Below are 18,096 nucleotides of genomic sequence, written 5' to 3' on the forward strand. Positions count from 1 at the left end.
AAAAACAAAAATGATTAAAAAGTACTGCCGCTATTGTTTAATGTTGCCGTACGGCAACAATTTTATTTGCCCAGTTATACCCCAATTCAGCTTTATCCACAGAGCCGAATTTTAACACATTTAAAACAACTGTAAACTTGTAAAAAATAAAAAACTAAAAGGATAGAAGAACTTCAGTTAATTATCAGTTTTGTAGGGCAAAAAGTTGCATGTACTTTTTGCTTACAAAAGTAACCCAAAAATATTTTATATTTACCCCAATTTCAATTAGCGCAACAATCACAACGTTGACTAGAATAAGAAAAGCAAAGTTGGATTTATTTGAAAATATCACTAAATTGATAATTTACGGAACTGGATTTAATTAAAATCAATTCAAAGTTTTTGCTGCCATATGGCAACAGTGAACAATAAAGGATTAAGCTCATTTGCATTAGTGATGCCAAACAAATATTGCACGAAGCTGAAGATTTTTGACTGCATATGGCTTAAGCATATTGCCGTCTATCATGGTAAGCACCAGATTATACTTAACTTTTAGCTGAAATAGTTCGTTTTGCTCATTTGGTTATTATTGTATCTCTTAAAGATGCTATTTGATTGTGTATATGCTCTTTTTCTACTTGTAAAATTTTTTTTTTTTAATAAATTTTCACATCTTTACGTTACCACTTTATTGCATAAAATAATGCAATGAAAAAAATGTAACATAAAAATACCACGTTTAACGTAACGTAATAAAAAGTGGTTTAACCCTACTGTTATGTTGGGGTCCAAAGAGACCTCATAAGTAGTTTGTTTTTGCATTATATATATATGTAGTTAGTATTTTTTTTCAAAATTTTATGTATCTGTTAAATATCACAAGATGTATAAAAACCAAAAAAATATTTGTTTGAATATTGCTTCCTCTTTTTTAGTTATTTTCAAAATATACTTCAATAATGTTGGGGTCCGTGTGGATCCCAACATCATTGAAGTATATTTTGAAAATAACCAACGTAGTTATTCTTATAACTTTAACTGTTTTTCATAAATTATGCTTTTAAAAACTGTTTTCATTTTTTTATTTTTAACTTAATCTTTTTCATTGATATTTTTAAAAAAATTAGATAAATTTAGATTTTATAACAAATATCAGAACTTATGGCTGAAAATAAAAAAAGAGTTTGTTAACTACACTGTAGAATAGACTCAGGAACTATTGTTTGCATCGCTTGATAGAGATCCATCAAGTGAAAAAGAATTAATATCTGATGATGATAAAGAGGAAGAAGAAGTTATTGAAGTAGCAACAGACAGCTCAGAAAATACTGAGTCATCAGATGACGCTGATTTTTAAGTAAACACTCCTGCAATTTAAAAAGTAGAGAATAAATCAATAACAGTATCAGGAGCTAGAAGATGCAGAACTCATGGCGGAGTTAGAGGCACTAGCAGCAATTATGACACAAATATTCAAAATAAAATAAGTTGTGCAAACCAGGTATTAGAAAGAGGAAATAAACATAATGATAGAGCTGAGGAAATAAGTCCAGGTAAAACTAATAAAATAATTGAAACTTAAGAGGAAGTTAGCAATACAACAAATGCTTCCAAGTGCGCAAAAAGTAATGAAATATAGCGAAAACAAAGACTAAACAATTCTAAAAAACTTGCAGCATAAAATGCCATGAAATTTAAACCAGGATTAACACCATCTGCAATACGTATGGCAGATTTAATAAATGCTGCTTTTCAACTTTTTTTTACCCTAAAGATTGAAGATAGTTCTAACTAAATTAAACAAAGAAGGTGAAGTTATTTCTAAAAAAAAGTGGGCACCAATATTTGAGGTTGATCTAAATGGGTTTCTTGGACTTTAATTTTTAGCAAGTGTTTACCGATCAGCTGGTGAAGCTAGAGAGGAGCAATGGGACATTAGTAATGGCCAGCAGAATTTTCGTTAGATGATAAGTCGTGAGCGTTTTTCATACCATTTCAAGAGTTTTGAGATTTGATGGCAAAGCAACTCAATTATTAGGACTCAGCAACAGCAAATTTGCACCTATTTGTAATGTTTTTGACCTTTGGGTACAAACACTTTCAAATAGTTTTAGACCATATGAAAAGGTTTCTGTTGATAAACAGCTGATTCTGTTTCGTGGAGTTGTTCCTTTAGATAATATATAAAATCCAAACCAGGTAAGTATAGGTTAAAGCTATGGTTATTGTGTGATTCTAGTACCAGCTATGTCTTGAATGCATAAATTTTTTGTGGGTTGTGTTCATGGGGAGGGCCCAGAAAGAAATCAGGTGCAACGATTAGTATATAATTTAGTTGAAGTCATAAAAGGATCTGGAATAAATGCTACTCTGAACAACTTTTTCACATCAGTATCCCTTGCACAAGAACTTTTGGAGAAAAAATTAAGTCTAGTTGGAACGATGCGCAAAAATAAAAATGAAATTCCTACAGAGTTTTTACCTGCTCGAACACGAGAGGTCTACTCTTCATTGTTTGATCACCATGAACAATTAACTTTAGTCTCATATGTCTCAAAGAAAGGAAAGTCAGTCATTCTGCTGAGTAGCAATCATCGTAATGCAAAGTTATCGACATAAAACCATAGATAATTTTGGACTATAATTCAAAGGGTGGAGTAGATACTCTTGACCAAATGGTCTCTTCTTTTACCACAAAGAGAATGACACGCAGGTAATCATAAATATAACAATACTCTATATAAGTTTATGAAATCTATTATTTATTTGTCTATTTTTTTATAATTCAGGTGGCCAATGGTAATCTTTTACAAGGTCTTTAACGTATCTACTGCTAATGTTTTTTATAATTTAGATGCATTTAAATCCTAGATGAAATAAACAGAAAACGCATCGCAGAAGATTGTTTTTAAAAAAATTCGGTAAATCTCTGGTAGCAAAGCAATTTCAGTATATAGTTATATAGTTGTTATAACAACTATGCATATAGTTGTTATATATATATATAGGATGTAGTTGTTGATAATAATTATGAGGTGTTTTAGTTTATTTTTCGTCATATCACCATGTTTTTGTTACTATGGAACAAATATTTACATTCTATAGGAAAATATTTTAGTCAATTTTTGTAACTTTACTTTTTATATTTATGTAAATATAAAAAGTAAAGTTACAAAATTATCATCGTAAAATTAATCAATGGATTTAGTTCATTTTTAAAAGTTCCTAAATCAAAAACCGCGATTTGAAATTATTTTCAGTGAAAAAATGCAAATCTGGGTCGTAAGAGTTATTAAGGTTGTAGTGAAAAATCCTTTTGGTTTGAAATTGATATATTGCCAATCCAAACCAAAACCTTTAGTCAATATAGCGGTACTTCTTTCACGTTCTTCGTATTTGTCAGTCTATTTCTAAAAAATGATAGATTATATTTTGTTTAAATCATAATATGTATGTATAAAATATTTATATTGCAAGCAATAATTATATTGATATATCGTTTATTTAAGGCGCTATAAAAAAAAATCCAGAAGGATTTTTTCTGAGGGCATTTTTTCTCAGGGGGATTTTTTCCGGGTGGAATTTTTCCTGCTACCAAAAATTTTTAGCTGATTTGAAAATATAAAAGTGTTGCGTTTCGTAATTTTTTGCTTGTTTAGTCAATTAGTAAAGAGAATTAATCTTGCTTCGATACCCTAACTTACGTAAAACTTTTTCTTCATTATACGCAAAAATTTTCTCTTTTTCTAAATTCGCGACAAATAGCTTTATAAAATTTATTTGTCGCGTATTTACCTTGGTTGCAAATATTTTTAACTTCTTCCCAAGTTTTTTTTGCTCTACCTTAGTCTCTTTAGCATTTTCAGGCTGTTTGTAAATATTTTTTTTTACAGATTTCTTACAATCACTCTAGCGTTATCCTCGTGAAACTTTCAGACCGTCGACTTTAATGTTGTTTCGAAGAAAGCGATTCTCTAAGTCAACGTTTTTTTTATTTACATTTTTGATTTCAAGATCATATTTCTTCCTCATTTGTGCCAATTCTTTTTTTATTTTTTATTTTCGGAAGTTGAGACTTTCTTTCACATCGTTTAAGTCTTTTTCAACATTTCACCTATTTACTTAATAAGTAAAATATTGAAAAAAGTTACTATTTAATTCATTTTTTATTTTGTCGAGTCTATCAGTAATTTTTTTTATATTTCTACTCACTATTTGTAAAAAAATCTTTTTTTGGTCTTTAATAACCTATCTGTTTCTTTAAGCAAAGTTCTATTTTTATCAACAAACTTGTTTGTAATAATTCTTTCGATGTTTTTGGCCGTTATTTTCATTTTTTAAACATTATTCTTGAAGAGCAGTCAAAAACAAGTGCGTTTGCGGCTAAATCCTTTTGAAAAAACAGATTAAAGTTTTCTTTATTGAACTGTAGCCTAAATTGCATACAAAAACAAGAAGACAAAGATTTTGGTTTCGCCAAATTGAACAAGACGGAACATATGCTGTTTGCAAACATGTGTATATCAGATTTCATCGTCCAAATAAAATTCCTGCTTGTTCATAATTGGTCCAGATGCACCATCAAAGCCCCATTCCCCGCTTAGAATTAATGTTTTACCAAAACGTTCAACCAAGTTTTTAACTTTAAATTGGACTTGACCTAACTACAGTAATCGACAACTTGTATGATTTAGATCTTGCAAAGGTAACTCGCATTTTAACTCCGTAACTGACTCCGTAAATAGTCTTTAGGTAACATAGTTGCTTTGCTTTTAGTACTTTGAGATAGCTTGGGTAAAGTACAGCATTGTGTTTCTTGACCTTGTTTCATAGCTTTTGGTAAGCATTTTTGGTCAAATCTGTCAAATTAATCAATAAAAAAGAATACTCAGGAGCCAATGATAATTTAAAATTATGTTTTAATTCGCGTTATAAGAACTTTTTAATACTTGTTGCACTTAATGGTTCTTCTTTTAAATGCATAAGAACGTATGCTAAATAATATTTTTGCATTGCTTTAGCAGCAGCCGATGCATTTAATAAGTACTTTTTAATAGGTCTAGTTTTTGATAAATTAAGCGAAGCTAGCATTTTAGTGCGATAAGCTTTCTCACCTCAGCATTTGTTCTTTTGACCTTTATAAAAGAAATTTATAAATATTTTATAAACATAGTTATAAAAATAGGACTTTTAAATAAATGACATTTACAAATACTACTTATTAACAAAAAACTATTTGTTAAAAAATAAAAAACCTCGTTTGAGTCATCGTGAGATCTCTATATACTGATAGATGAAGAAGGATGGAAAGCACTGTTTCTTGCAGCAATTGATTTATTGATTAATAAAACACTTGAGCCAACTGAGCTCGCACTTTAAAAAACTGGATTTGCAACGTTTGTATTTGATCATTTTAAATTTGCTTTACTTAATGAAAGTAAAAGGACGCATTTAAAATTTTTGTGATTTTTATTTTATATTACTATAGCAACGACACATTTGTTTTTCTGTTAGTAAAGCTTTGCATTTTTCAGCAATATTACTCTTTGGTAAGTTTATATTATTTTTGATATGTTCAAATATTTCTAAGTGAATCAGTTTTACTGACATTTTTAAAAACCAAATAATATATATCAGTTTATTAAGGTAAATTAAAAATTAAGTCTATTAAATTTACCTTAATAAACAGTTCAGTTTATTAAGGTAAATTTAATAGAAATTATTATTTGTATCTTTTTTGTAGTAGTTTTAGACAAAGTGTGCGAAACAAATGCGTATATCTAAGTAAAAAAAAAATTTGTTTCTAATGAAATATAAACGATTCATAAACCACCAAATTCGTCAACAGTTCTCGACTTTAAAACAGATAAAAATTATGAAAAAACATCTTTTTACCAAAACAAAAGCAAAACTTCTAAACAAAAAGTTAAGTTAAGCACACATAGTGAATTAGTTATTGGTATTTATAAAACGTTCGCATTTATGTAATTATTAAACAAATCTGTAGAGTTTAAGAATATTACACTGTTACAAATTTCCGATAAAAAATGGAAAAAAATTCTTTTACGTAGACGGAAAGTATCCGCACATCAATGTATGGATGTACGGATGCATTATGCATGGAAAGTTTCCGTATCTGCGGCTAAATTTTCAAATACGGAAATTTCCGTTGAATTTATAACTGCAGTTATATATAACTGCAGTTATAAATTCAACGGAATTTAAAACAATTATGGCGGTTTAACAATTATATGTTAAACCGCCATAAATGATTTTTCAAACTTATTTTGGATACACATTTTGCTTCCAAAAAAATAGAAATATTTATAAAAGTTGGAAACTGCATCTCTTCGATTATTTACTAAAAAACTTGTAATGCTTTTATTAAAAGTTGGATTTGGCTATAGATATAATATTGCTAATATATTTTGTTTAAAAACATAATAATATTGTATATTATTTATATATATATATATATATATATATATATTATATATATATATATATATATATATATATATATATATACATATATATATATATATATATATATATATTTATATACATACATATATATATATATATATATATATATATATATATATATATATGTATATATATATATATATATATATATTATATATATATATAGCTATATAGCTTGTAAATCAAACGATGTATTATATCTCTCTATAATACAGAGAGAGAGACTATAAACTTTAGTGATATTTAATCAATTTTTTTTAATTGGTTTGTAATTATCAAAAATAATAGTAATAAAGAGAGATGTTGTAATTTTGTAAAAATTTTTAACTTAAGCAAGAAAAAGTTAATTTTTAAACAATAGAAATAATGAAATGTTATTTCATAAATTTAATTTTATTTTTGCAATGATTAAGATAAGATGTGTTAAAGTTATTAATTTTTTATTATAAATTATTTATTATATCATAATATAAAACAATAATATATAAAATTTGTAATATTGCTTTGTTTAAAGAATTAAAGTTTGATTTTTTTTAATGGTTTATAAATCAAAATAATTTTTTTATAAAATAAGAAAAGAACATTTGTGTTGTTAAAATGTTAATTTGAATGGATAATTATTATTAGAGTTAAAACAGAGTTTTACACTTTTTTTTAATTTATCTGCTGCTTAAAATGTCATTGTATTATTTGGTAGCTAAACTTATTAATTGATTTCTACAATTTGATTTTAAAAAAGTCCTAAAGATTTTTATTTTTCTTATAGTATAAAAAATCTAATTTTAATCTAAATCTAATTTATTACTGGCAATAACAATGGCAAAAAAATTTGCCTTCGTTAAATTAGTCATTTAGAGTAACAACTTTAAGGTAACCAAATATTGCACACAGTGAGTTTTTTTTATAATTAATTACTTTGTTAAATATTAAAATGTTTTCTTACTCAAAAACTTATTTATATTCATTTTTATTTTTAGTTGATTTAAAATGGATAAGAAAGGAAATACTGTATATTTTTGTATTTGGGTTGAATTATTTATATTTTACGAAACGATTATATATATATACATATATATATATATATATATATATATATATATATATATATATATATATATATATATATATATATATATATATATATATATATATATATATATATATATATATATATATATATATATATATTTATATATATATATATATATGTATATATATTAGATAAAAATAAATGTTTTTGTATATCTATAATGTAAATGTGTAAAGGATTATGTAATATAATTACATTAATATGTGCTAATACCTTGTTGTGCAAAGTATTAGCACATATTATATTATATTATATTAATATGTGCTATTTCTAATACTTTTTTAAAATTTTAATTTCTTTTTTTGAAGTTGTTTATTTACAAATTGATTATTTATTGGTGTATTTGCTGTTACAATGAAATGTAAATTGCGGAAAATTTAATTTTTATAAGTAAATCAAAGATTATTTGTTTTAGATAATATTTTTGATAACATACAATTTATTTTATATTTAGAGTTTTTACTTCTTAAATGTTCATATGAACAACATTCCTTTCATTTACGAAAACTATACGGCAGCTGAGTTGCTACTACTTTACTGTCGTTAAACGGGATAAACACGTTGATTTTCAACCATTTACAATTACAATTTATATACGGATACTTTCCGGCAGCTAAGATGACAAAACCTCCTGTTATTTAATGGAAATAAACGGAAAAAGCCATTGTATTGAAACGGAAATATCCGTTTATTTACGGAAACTTCCGTTGTGATGGATTTTTCCGTAATATAACGGGAAGTTTTGTCATTGTAGCTACTGGAAATTTCCCGTAGAAAACGCGATATTTTTTCAACAGTGTCGAGCATAAAAAAAGTTGCATGTTAGTAGCTAAAAATTAATCGAAATGCATGAATATATGCAGCTGATTTTTTTAACAAGATATTACCGTAACCTTAATATAATAAAGATTGTGTTAAATTAGATGGGATGTCTTTTGAAAGAACTGCTAATTCAAATTTACAAAGAGGTGATTTATTTTAGCATTTTTTTAGAGTATTTTTGAAAAAATTTTATTGACTTATTGATGTGAAACTTTTTTGACGTAGAATTTAAGATATCTTTAAAGTTATGAAAATAAGAAAAACAAGAGAAGTTGATAAATAAATAAAATAAAAAAATGCTTTGAAAACATTTTTATCTTTTTAACGGAAATTTATTTTAAAAATGACGTCTTTTTAACCCATTTAGCGGTCCTGTTAATAAACAAAAATAGCAAACCTATATATTTTTAGATAATATCAGCATTATAATTCATTAAAAATCCATTTTATTAAGTTTGGAAATATTTTGAATAATGGCCACTTTTTTGAGTTCTGCATCACTGTGCACCGGAATTTTGTTCGTATTTTTTTAAACTTTTTTAATATTTCTAATTTCAACAAACAAACTTTCTACAAATCACGAAAAGGTTACAATGAGATATAAAGTAGAGAACAAATCAAGTTCGAACAGCATATTTATAGAACACATTGTCATTGGAAATCGTTAATTTAACGAGCGCAAAATATTTCAAGAACAAATTAGACGTATATTTAGTATCAAAAATAAACTTAAAAATTTATTTTTGTTTAAATTTTCAGAATTGAATACTTTGAGGGAGCCAGAAAATTATGTTGAGGGGATGAGGAAGGGAGAAGGGGGGGGGGGAGGGATGTTAATATATTTTTGTATATTGTAAGATCAAACCCCTCAAGATCAATACCTTTACATAAAAAATTTTGATAGAATTGAACAGTTTTTTAAAGAAAATGTTTACTAAAATGTGACAAAAATGTATTGAGTCAAAAAAAATGCGGTCATAAGGTTCGAATAAATTAAAAGAAAGTTTTTATGAAAAATTTGTTTAGAACATCAAACAAGTACAGTATAGAAAATTTTCCATTACTCAATGTTTAATCAATTTGGATAAGATGCTTTTTTTATGGAGGCCATTCATTAAAGTATGTACACAGTAAAATCATTTCAAAGTAGGCTAGAATTGTCTAAAAATGGCAAAGCTACTTTTGAGTTAAATATAAACATATGATAATGTTCATAACCATACAAGGGATCTTTTTAGGGCTTTTTAAGGGTGATTATGGGATGTTTCGATGGTTTTTTATGAGATCAGAAAATAAAGTCTGGGAATATTTGGTATCTAGTGGTCATAACCGTACAGTTAATCATTTTAGGGGTAGTCAAGGGTGTCCTGAAATGTTCAAACAGTTTTTCAATTAAATGAAACAGATGTATGTCTAAGTATAGGTAAATGAGGTTGTGGAATTTGGGCATATTTGGTTTCCAAGAATGTTTATGATTGCATGGGTAGTTGTGGTCAAAGGTTATCAAGACGGTATTTCCTTTATTTTTATTTATTTATGCACTTATTTTTGATATTTATATTGTGTATATAACGCTCAATAAAACTGGACTTTATTAAAAAGTTTTTTACACATTATAATCTAGGTGATGATATCAAGAGCCCATTGGTCTACTCAGGTTGATTGGAGTCTGAGACTTTTTCGTGACTCCTCCTTATTCTGGTCACCTTAGTAACGTAGCTGCAAAGCATTTTCATCATAAGATCATAGCTTGTTTTGGGACTGGAGAATTTTATTTTGTAGTGCTCTCGGTTGTTTTAGTGTAAAACATTAGTATTAGGATGTATAAAATGACTCTTTTTCACAAATATATTACTTTTTTTTCATTTTTACAGGCGTTATTTAAGTAAACAAAACACATTTGACCCATTTAAAGTACAATTTTCTTAAAGAAAACCGCAGTTTAGAAAAGTTTATTAGGAGACATTAAAACTAAAAGTACGGGGTAATGTAGTTTTCTCGCTTTCAAAGAAAAAAAAACACAACAAGAAAAACACAACGAGAAATTAAAAAGCTTTTTTCTCGTTAGCAAACTAATTTCTGTTTACGAAACTAAATTTCTCTTAACACATACATAAAGAAGTTTTGCATACATAAATACCAATACTAAATCTTCTTTTCCATAAATCATCTTTTTACACATGTTTACATAAAATTAACGCAATCCAACAATTCGCAAAACGTACATTAAAAAATCAATTACACATAAAAAAAATAGTTACTAATAAAAAAAAAAATATTAAACTAAAATCACATAATTGTCGTAGAATGTTCCTTAATTTCCTACAACGAAATTAACTATTTAAAAAAAATTTTAACAAGATTTAAATGAATAAAAATCTCAAGCCGTTGTCTCAGGAAGTTTTGCTGCAAGGAACTTTTGCCGCCGCGGCATTATTTCCTTAGAAAAATTGCTGCCCAACTACATAATTTTTTAGCAAAAATTGCCACTGGCTGCAAATTTTACTATTAAAATTATTTTAGCGGTTTTTTCATAACTTGCTATAAATGCAAAGTATACAGTAATAATATGACGGGTGGTGATTATGGTGCTTAAGAAGCGGAAGCTGAAGTTTTACCTAATTTTTTAAATGGATTTACCTTACGTTTTTAAATTAAAAAAGCATTTAAACACAGTTTAAATTCAAAATTGAAAAAGAAATCAACGATAGTTTATCTTGATAAAACTAGCTTTTTACATCATTTAACATTATAAAGGAATTGTAATTATTATACAAAAGTAATCTATACCCTCCATAACCCTTGTTATAAACAGATAATTAATTCATAGTTTAACTTTTAATACCGTTAAATAATTTATAAAAATAAAATAGCTTAAACATTGTCATAAATCCTATAACAATTTTTTTTTCTAGCTCTTATTCCACTCTAATAAATAATACAAAGAAAACAATTTGAAGTCTCCTACTTAATACCATGAGATGATAGTTAAAAATATATTATGAGATGATAGTTAAAAATGTTTTTACCGGCATGCATATTTTGCAATTACACTGTTGTAGTCAACAGCCTTTCTTATATTGAACACAATGGAACTTGAGCATTTGCTGCAAGCAACAATAAAATCTTAAGTGCAAGGCATCAAGCAAGTACATTGTAGTTGAATATTTATATATTTTTTAATTTTCAACACATTCCAGCTTGTACATTTAGACATTATTAGAATCTGGAGAAAGATCTTATGTGTTGTGAAATTCAACCTATAACCTTTAGAATCAAGCAGTAAGTAGGTATTCCGTCCCCTCACATGCCCGAAGAAATATATAGGTACAACTTTTAATGTGGCAAAATAGTTTTTTATACTAATTTCTCACTTTTTAAAAAAGCATTTGGTACTTTTTGTTCATTTCACATTTTTAGGTTAGGGCTGGGGACGGCTTAAGCATTTTATTCAATTCATACGCCACTAGTTACTATTTGGTACTAAATTAAATTTTTTTTTTATAATAGACTTCACCAATTTAGAAAAGATAGAAATATTTAAAAGAACAAAAGTTTGCTAGGGTGTATTAAACTTAATCTAAAACGCAACACCAAAATTTTAAGTCCTCTATTATTTGGAAATGATCTGAATTAGTTCATTTAAAAATAGTTAAAATATTTTTTATAAAAGTATTACTAATGTTATGAAAAAGCACTCCTTTAATCTTTAATATAAAAAGAAAAAATGTATTTTTGTGTTGTATAATTGGTGGATTGGCACCGCTTTAGATCCCACAATGCGCTATTTATCAAAGTTAAATACAATATGAATTTACAACTCATTTTTACATTAATAATTTAATACGAAGTTATTTTTATTTAAATAAGAATTGACGAAGTTATTTCAATTTATGTGAAAAAAAATTTTTTTGACTACAGCTTTATCAAGAAAATCAAATTCAGAAATTTGCCACTAAAAGCGTCGTAACTTTTTATAAAATTGTTAGAGTTTCATAATTTTTCTACTTTAAAATACTGCAAAAAGGTTTTCTAATGAAATATAACATTTTAGTATTTGATTATTTTTGAAATATCAGTCTTTAAAACTTAAAATTTTAAAATTTTAAAATATTTAAAATCCAAGTTATACTAATTTTAAAGGAGAAAAAGGAACCATACCATTTTCATCAAAAATCAAATACTTATTTAAGCTCTAGATAAAAAATAAATAAAATAAAAAAATTTATGTTACGCTTGGCCTAACGACATTCAAAAGTATCCTGTTTTAAGTCATTTTGAGGTCCTTTTTATTCTAAATATGTCCTTTAATGGCAAAGAAAGAATGGTCCTCAAGCAACTTTTAAAGCATAGCAAGTAAATGTTGATTTTTTTTATAATTTTGTGTGTGTTTGTGTGTTTGTGTGTGAGTGTGTGAGTGTGAATATTCCTTAAAAAGTAAATGCATCTATTTTGTTAAAGTGATTTTTATTAGTACAGTTGCAGAATGAGTTTAACTAACATTTAAATGAATCAGTGTATTTCTCCGCACAGCGTTCTTGTTCGTCAAGGTTCGCGTTTCGGAATTAAAGAGTTGAAAGAGGGTTGTAACCACAACAAAGGAGTCTCTTTAACTCTAGTTGTCTTTTCGGCTTTTGTGAGATGAACAAAATTAAAAAAAAAAATCAATCTTTTTTGTTTTGTGGAGGAATAAAACAGATTCATGTTTTAGAAATGATGTCCCATAAAACAACTTTTTGCACAACAGCCAAAGAAAAAAGTCGCAAAACAAGAAGTTGTTAAGTGATTTCCTACTGTCCTAAGTAATCGATAACACATTTTTTTTCCTAACCTAATGAACAGTTGCTGTGTAATAGTTGTGAATTTCTGCGTCTCTCTTTTTATTCAGTATACTTTTGCCTAACATTACAATTCTTTTTGAAGATCAATAAACAGTCAAACAAAAAAAACCAAGGTTAATTAATGCAATAAATTAATAAAACATAAATTGAAAAATAGGAGATATAAAAAATAGAAAAATAAAAAAAGTTTTTACTCACTTCTGAATGCTAGAAGAAAGCATTGTTTTTAAATCACATGTCTCTGAAAAAAGTAAAAGAAAAACACATTTTACTAATTTTGATTTTTATTACAAATATTAGAGGATTTTCATCATCATTTCAAAATTCAGGCATTTGCGACGAAACACCATACATTGGGTGTTACCACAACTTATCTTCAAAGTGTGACACACATTTCTGATAACATAAAAGCAATTACGTTTCATTTTTTTTTAATAATCAAAATGACGTTTTTGTTTCACCCATTAAAATAGTTATAAATTTCAAAACTTAATAAAATTTTTTTTTTTTTTTTACAAATTATTACCAAAACACGTTTATTTATATTAAAGAATTTTACTCGAAGGTGATATTTTTTATGTTGTAAAATAATTGGATGCCAGAAAAAATGAAAGTAAAGAGTAGCATAAAAAGAAGAATTTAAAAAATATGTATATAAGTCTTTCACAAAATAAGCAAATAATGCAACAAAATTTCCATTAGTTAAAAAAAAAGAATTATGTTGAAACTCTTAAAAATGAGAGTTTCAACATTGACCACCGCAGCTTTGGATGAAATTGTATAAGTTAGCAATATTAACAAAAAAAGTAAATCCTGAAACTTTAGCTTTAAATTCTGTTTTATTTTTCTCAAATCTTTGTCTTGACAATAATATGTTTTGACTACACATTAAAGCTCTGTATTTTTAAAACAAATTTTAGAAAGCCATTTTATTATGGGCAACTCTAGCCTTTTGTAAAACAAAGAGATCAAATCATTCAAAACTATGTTTAACACATAGTTATTTTATATTACGTAAATTAAATTATGTTGAACACATAAGTACTTCCAAAAAAACCTAAAAGAATATTAAAATATTTTGAAAAGAAATTATTAAAATATCAATATGCAAAACGAGCAGTTGTAAAATTGATGCATTTTTTTATATTCTGCATGTTCTTCAGGCATTGTTCTGTAGGATATATATATTCTGTAGGCTTGAAAACTTTAATAAATAATTTATATTGTTAAATTCAATGAGTAATTAAGAAATTTCTAAACATGGCTCTTAAACATAAAATACAATTTCCTTACGTCAAACCAGGGTTGCTAAGTTTTTTTTGGCAACAAGTCTACAATTAAAGAAAAAGTGCACCAGAACAAAAAGTAAGAACAATATTAATAAAAAAGTAGAATATTTTTGTTTTACATATTTTCTTAGTCATATGACTCTCTCAACAGAACTGTTAGAGTCAAAAACACATAGACTGGAGAGACAGTAGACGAAAATGCAGCGGAAAATGGCGCGTCTAAAAATGTTTACAGAATGCCACAAAGCTATCCAGATTTCAGCAGCGCGTTTAAGAACTTCTTTTTTTTAAAGATTTAAGATTCAGTCTATTCAGTGATGCAAACTTTTCTGTATTAGTTTTCAGTTTCTTGACTGATTGATTTTTTACCCATAACGTGAAGAAAAGCTAGATTTGAAAACGGGACCTTATCAACTTGGGAACTTTTATCAGAAATAGATTTAACAAGCCGTAAAAAATTAATCTGTTCTTTGAAAGTTTTATTTTAAGGTTGATTATTGCCATTTAAAGAAAACTATTACTGAGAATTTATATATGTTTGTTACTGGTTCTTCAGCATTCAGTTTTGCATTTAGAAGTAGCCTTTCAAAGTTTTTCAATGTTGTTTTTAAACATTTTGGTTGTTGAAGAGATGTTGTAGCGGACCTCAGAGTTTGCATTTTTTTTAGCACAAATAAAGAATGGTTTTAGTTCTTGATAATTCATCAACAATTAATAAAAGCACTTTCCTAATACCAACTAACGAGTTGCAGAAAACTTCTGAAAAAGGAATGGGGTACCTACTCGTTCATTCTTTGGATACATAAGTACAAAAACTCACACTATATGGTAGGTACTGGGTTGAACTTACATTCTTTGGTTCGTCAATGAGGGTAAAAATTGGGTTTGATCTGATTTCTTTAAAAAATTTTTCTTCAAGAATTGATAAAATGACATTCTGAAATACTTAATTGCGCTTGGTGCGGTGGATTTTCAGATGTTCCAGGGGACTGCCTAAACTATACTTAAAAATATATTCACATAAATGTTCAGCAGTTGAAATAGCTAAGTGACAACAAATACACATATAAAGCGGAATGTGTGTTTGTTTATTTACATCTGCAATTTTTACTTGACCCTGGAAACAGTTCTTCTAATACAGTATCAAAGTTTTTTCTCTTTTTGTTTGAGCTGTTTTTTCTTTGTTTTTTTTTTTTGATTTTGCTCTAGGCTACCTTATTGTGGGTGTAGATTAGTACGGCAGTGGTGACAAAAGCTTAAAAAAATGCATTAGAGCTTCTTTTTACTAAGGAAAGTTCTTTATCCTACTCACGTAAATTCCGATTAAGCTTAACTATTTTTAAAAAGTAATTGTTTTTATGCCCAAACAGCTTTTCGCTTGTACCATAAAAAGCTATGTAATACAAAGTTTAAATTACATATTAAATATAGCTAAAAAAAAATCAAGAAGTATACAGTTTAGTTATTTAAGTATAAATATTTAAACATAAGAACAATCAAAATGCTACCCTTTATATTTTTTGTTCTGGACAAATGTCCGGATGATCCGGTTCTGTACTAGGGATCGACGCAGTTTTTTATAATTAAGTTTCAAATATAAATATTTATTTGACTCAAATAATATAAGTTGATTTCCAGGACAAAAAAACGGTGGCTAATAGAAAAATTTCAAAACCAAAAATATTGAAAATGACATAAAATATGTTTTAAACAATGAAATTAAAAGAAGTGGTTTACTTATGCTACAACAACAAATTGTGCAAAAATATCACCTACTTTAGTTTTACTTTTACCTCTACTTAATAATAAATAAAATTTGATCCCGAAATAATTATCTTTTACCTCGCTTAATAATAAAACAAAATTGATCCCTAAGTAATCGTCAATTTTTTTTTTTTCTTTCCTTTTTATTGATAATACTTAAACGCGTTGAGAACGGCCGTTTTCAATACAAATAAGAAGTTTATCAAAAGTTTAAGTAAAAATAAGTTTTAATTAAAATATTGATAAAGAACATAATAAATGTTCAATCAACTGAGTTTATTGAATATGAAGCTTTTCAAAATAAATTTATAAAATCACTGATCAAAACAATCGATAAGTTGAAAAATTGCAATTTACTGCTTATCGAAAGACTAAATGTTCTAGACAAAGCGAAAGTTGTACTTTCCACCTCTATATTGTGGGCTAGTGTTGTTGGTGGAAATAAGCCACCTAAAAGTTCAAACGAACAAATTCAAATAATAAATGCTTTTGTTGCCGAGGCAAAAGAGAGTGAGAAAAACGGGAAAGTAACGTTCTGTTGTTTTATAACAAAACCTCTTAAGAAACAGATTTATCAAGTTCCAGAAAAGAGGATATTAAATATATTTTTGGCATAATGAACTCTATTTATTCAATGATCGAAATTAAACAAACAATAATGTAATTAAAATTGAAATCCTAAAAAGAATCACCTTTTATTATTGTGTTTAACAACCGAAGCGATAGAAATTCTATTCTAAAAGCTCTAAAATCTTTAAAAATTTCAATCGAGAATAATAAAGTATTTATCAATCCTGATTTAACTGTAGTTGAGTAATACAAAGTAAATTTATTACGCGAGGAGTCGAAGCAACCCTTACTCTTTTATTATGGCATACAAAACGAAAAGGTCATCAAAATTATCAAAAAGCAGCCATTTGTTAATACACAATTTCGAGCCGCGTTACGGAGTATTAAAAAAAAGATTGGGTCCAATTTTTAAGAGAATTAGTTCTAGATGAAGCTTTTAGTTCTTGAGTTAATGAAGTATAAACAAACAAAATAAACAATGCTAACTACTATTATAACAAGTATAACATATATAAATTAAAATGGATTATGATATAGTGCGCAGTATGAAAAATGAGGATTTAAAGTCTTGGAAAAAAATTAGTAATTAGTAAAAAAATTTTAGTCAAAAAAATACTCAAAATTAAAATATTTATCCTTACCATTTATGATTGTAAAAAGCAGTTATGATAGTAAAAATGTAAAACTTTTAAATACAATTCATAATACAAGTTATTAAAAAATTGACAACCTTAGTACTCTAGTGTATTTAATACAAGGAGGATGGACGTTTAGTAATTTTCTGAAAATTTTCCCACCCATTGAAAGCTTATTACGACAATTAGGTTTTTAAAAATGTTGACCTTTAAAGAAATCATTTGTAATAATAAATATTTATAAATAAATTTGTAAATAAATCATTTGTAAATAAATCAATTGTAATTCTTGGTTTGTTAAAAATGACCTTTCGGTTTATTTCTCACCTTATACAAGCATATTAAATTATATTTTAACTAAGATGAAACATCTGTTAAAAAATGTGCATTTGACTACAATCCACACTAAAAGTATATATAACAAATAAATCCCACCCGACTTTATATTAGGATCCAACATTTATTAGGTCTGAACTTAAAAAATTCACTCACTCTTTTGCATTTAGTACGCAAGAGTACTACTAAATTGAATAAAATATATATATTTTTTTAAAAATGAGTTTTTTTTATAAAAGCAGGATTTAAATTTCATAACACTGTACATGATAAAATAA

General features: G+C 26.7%; 1 protein-coding gene across 2 annotated transcripts in view; it reads right to left on the reverse strand.

Moving 5' to 3' along the window:
• LOC136089514 (uncharacterized) overlaps positions 1–18,096 on the reverse strand; it is a 91,899-nt gene that overhangs the window by 34,536 nt on the left and 39,267 nt on the right. The window contains exon 4 of one of the 2 annotated variants that reach the window (XM_065815560.1): positions 13,423–13,465. In XM_065815560.1, coding sequence (XP_065671632.1) covers positions 13,423–13,445 — 23 coding nt within the window. In that variant the 5' untranslated portion in view covers positions 13,446–13,465. Of the gene's footprint in view, positions 1–13,422; positions 13,470–18,096 lie in introns of those variants that run through there. The other variant, XM_065815561.1, reaches the window with a different exon arrangement.

Source organism: Hydra vulgaris, chromosome 13 (assembly GCF_038396675.1).
Source record: "Hydra vulgaris chromosome 13, alternate assembly HydraT2T_AEP".
Classification (NCBI taxonomy): Eukaryota; Metazoa; Cnidaria; class Hydrozoa; order Anthoathecata; family Hydridae; genus Hydra; species Hydra vulgaris.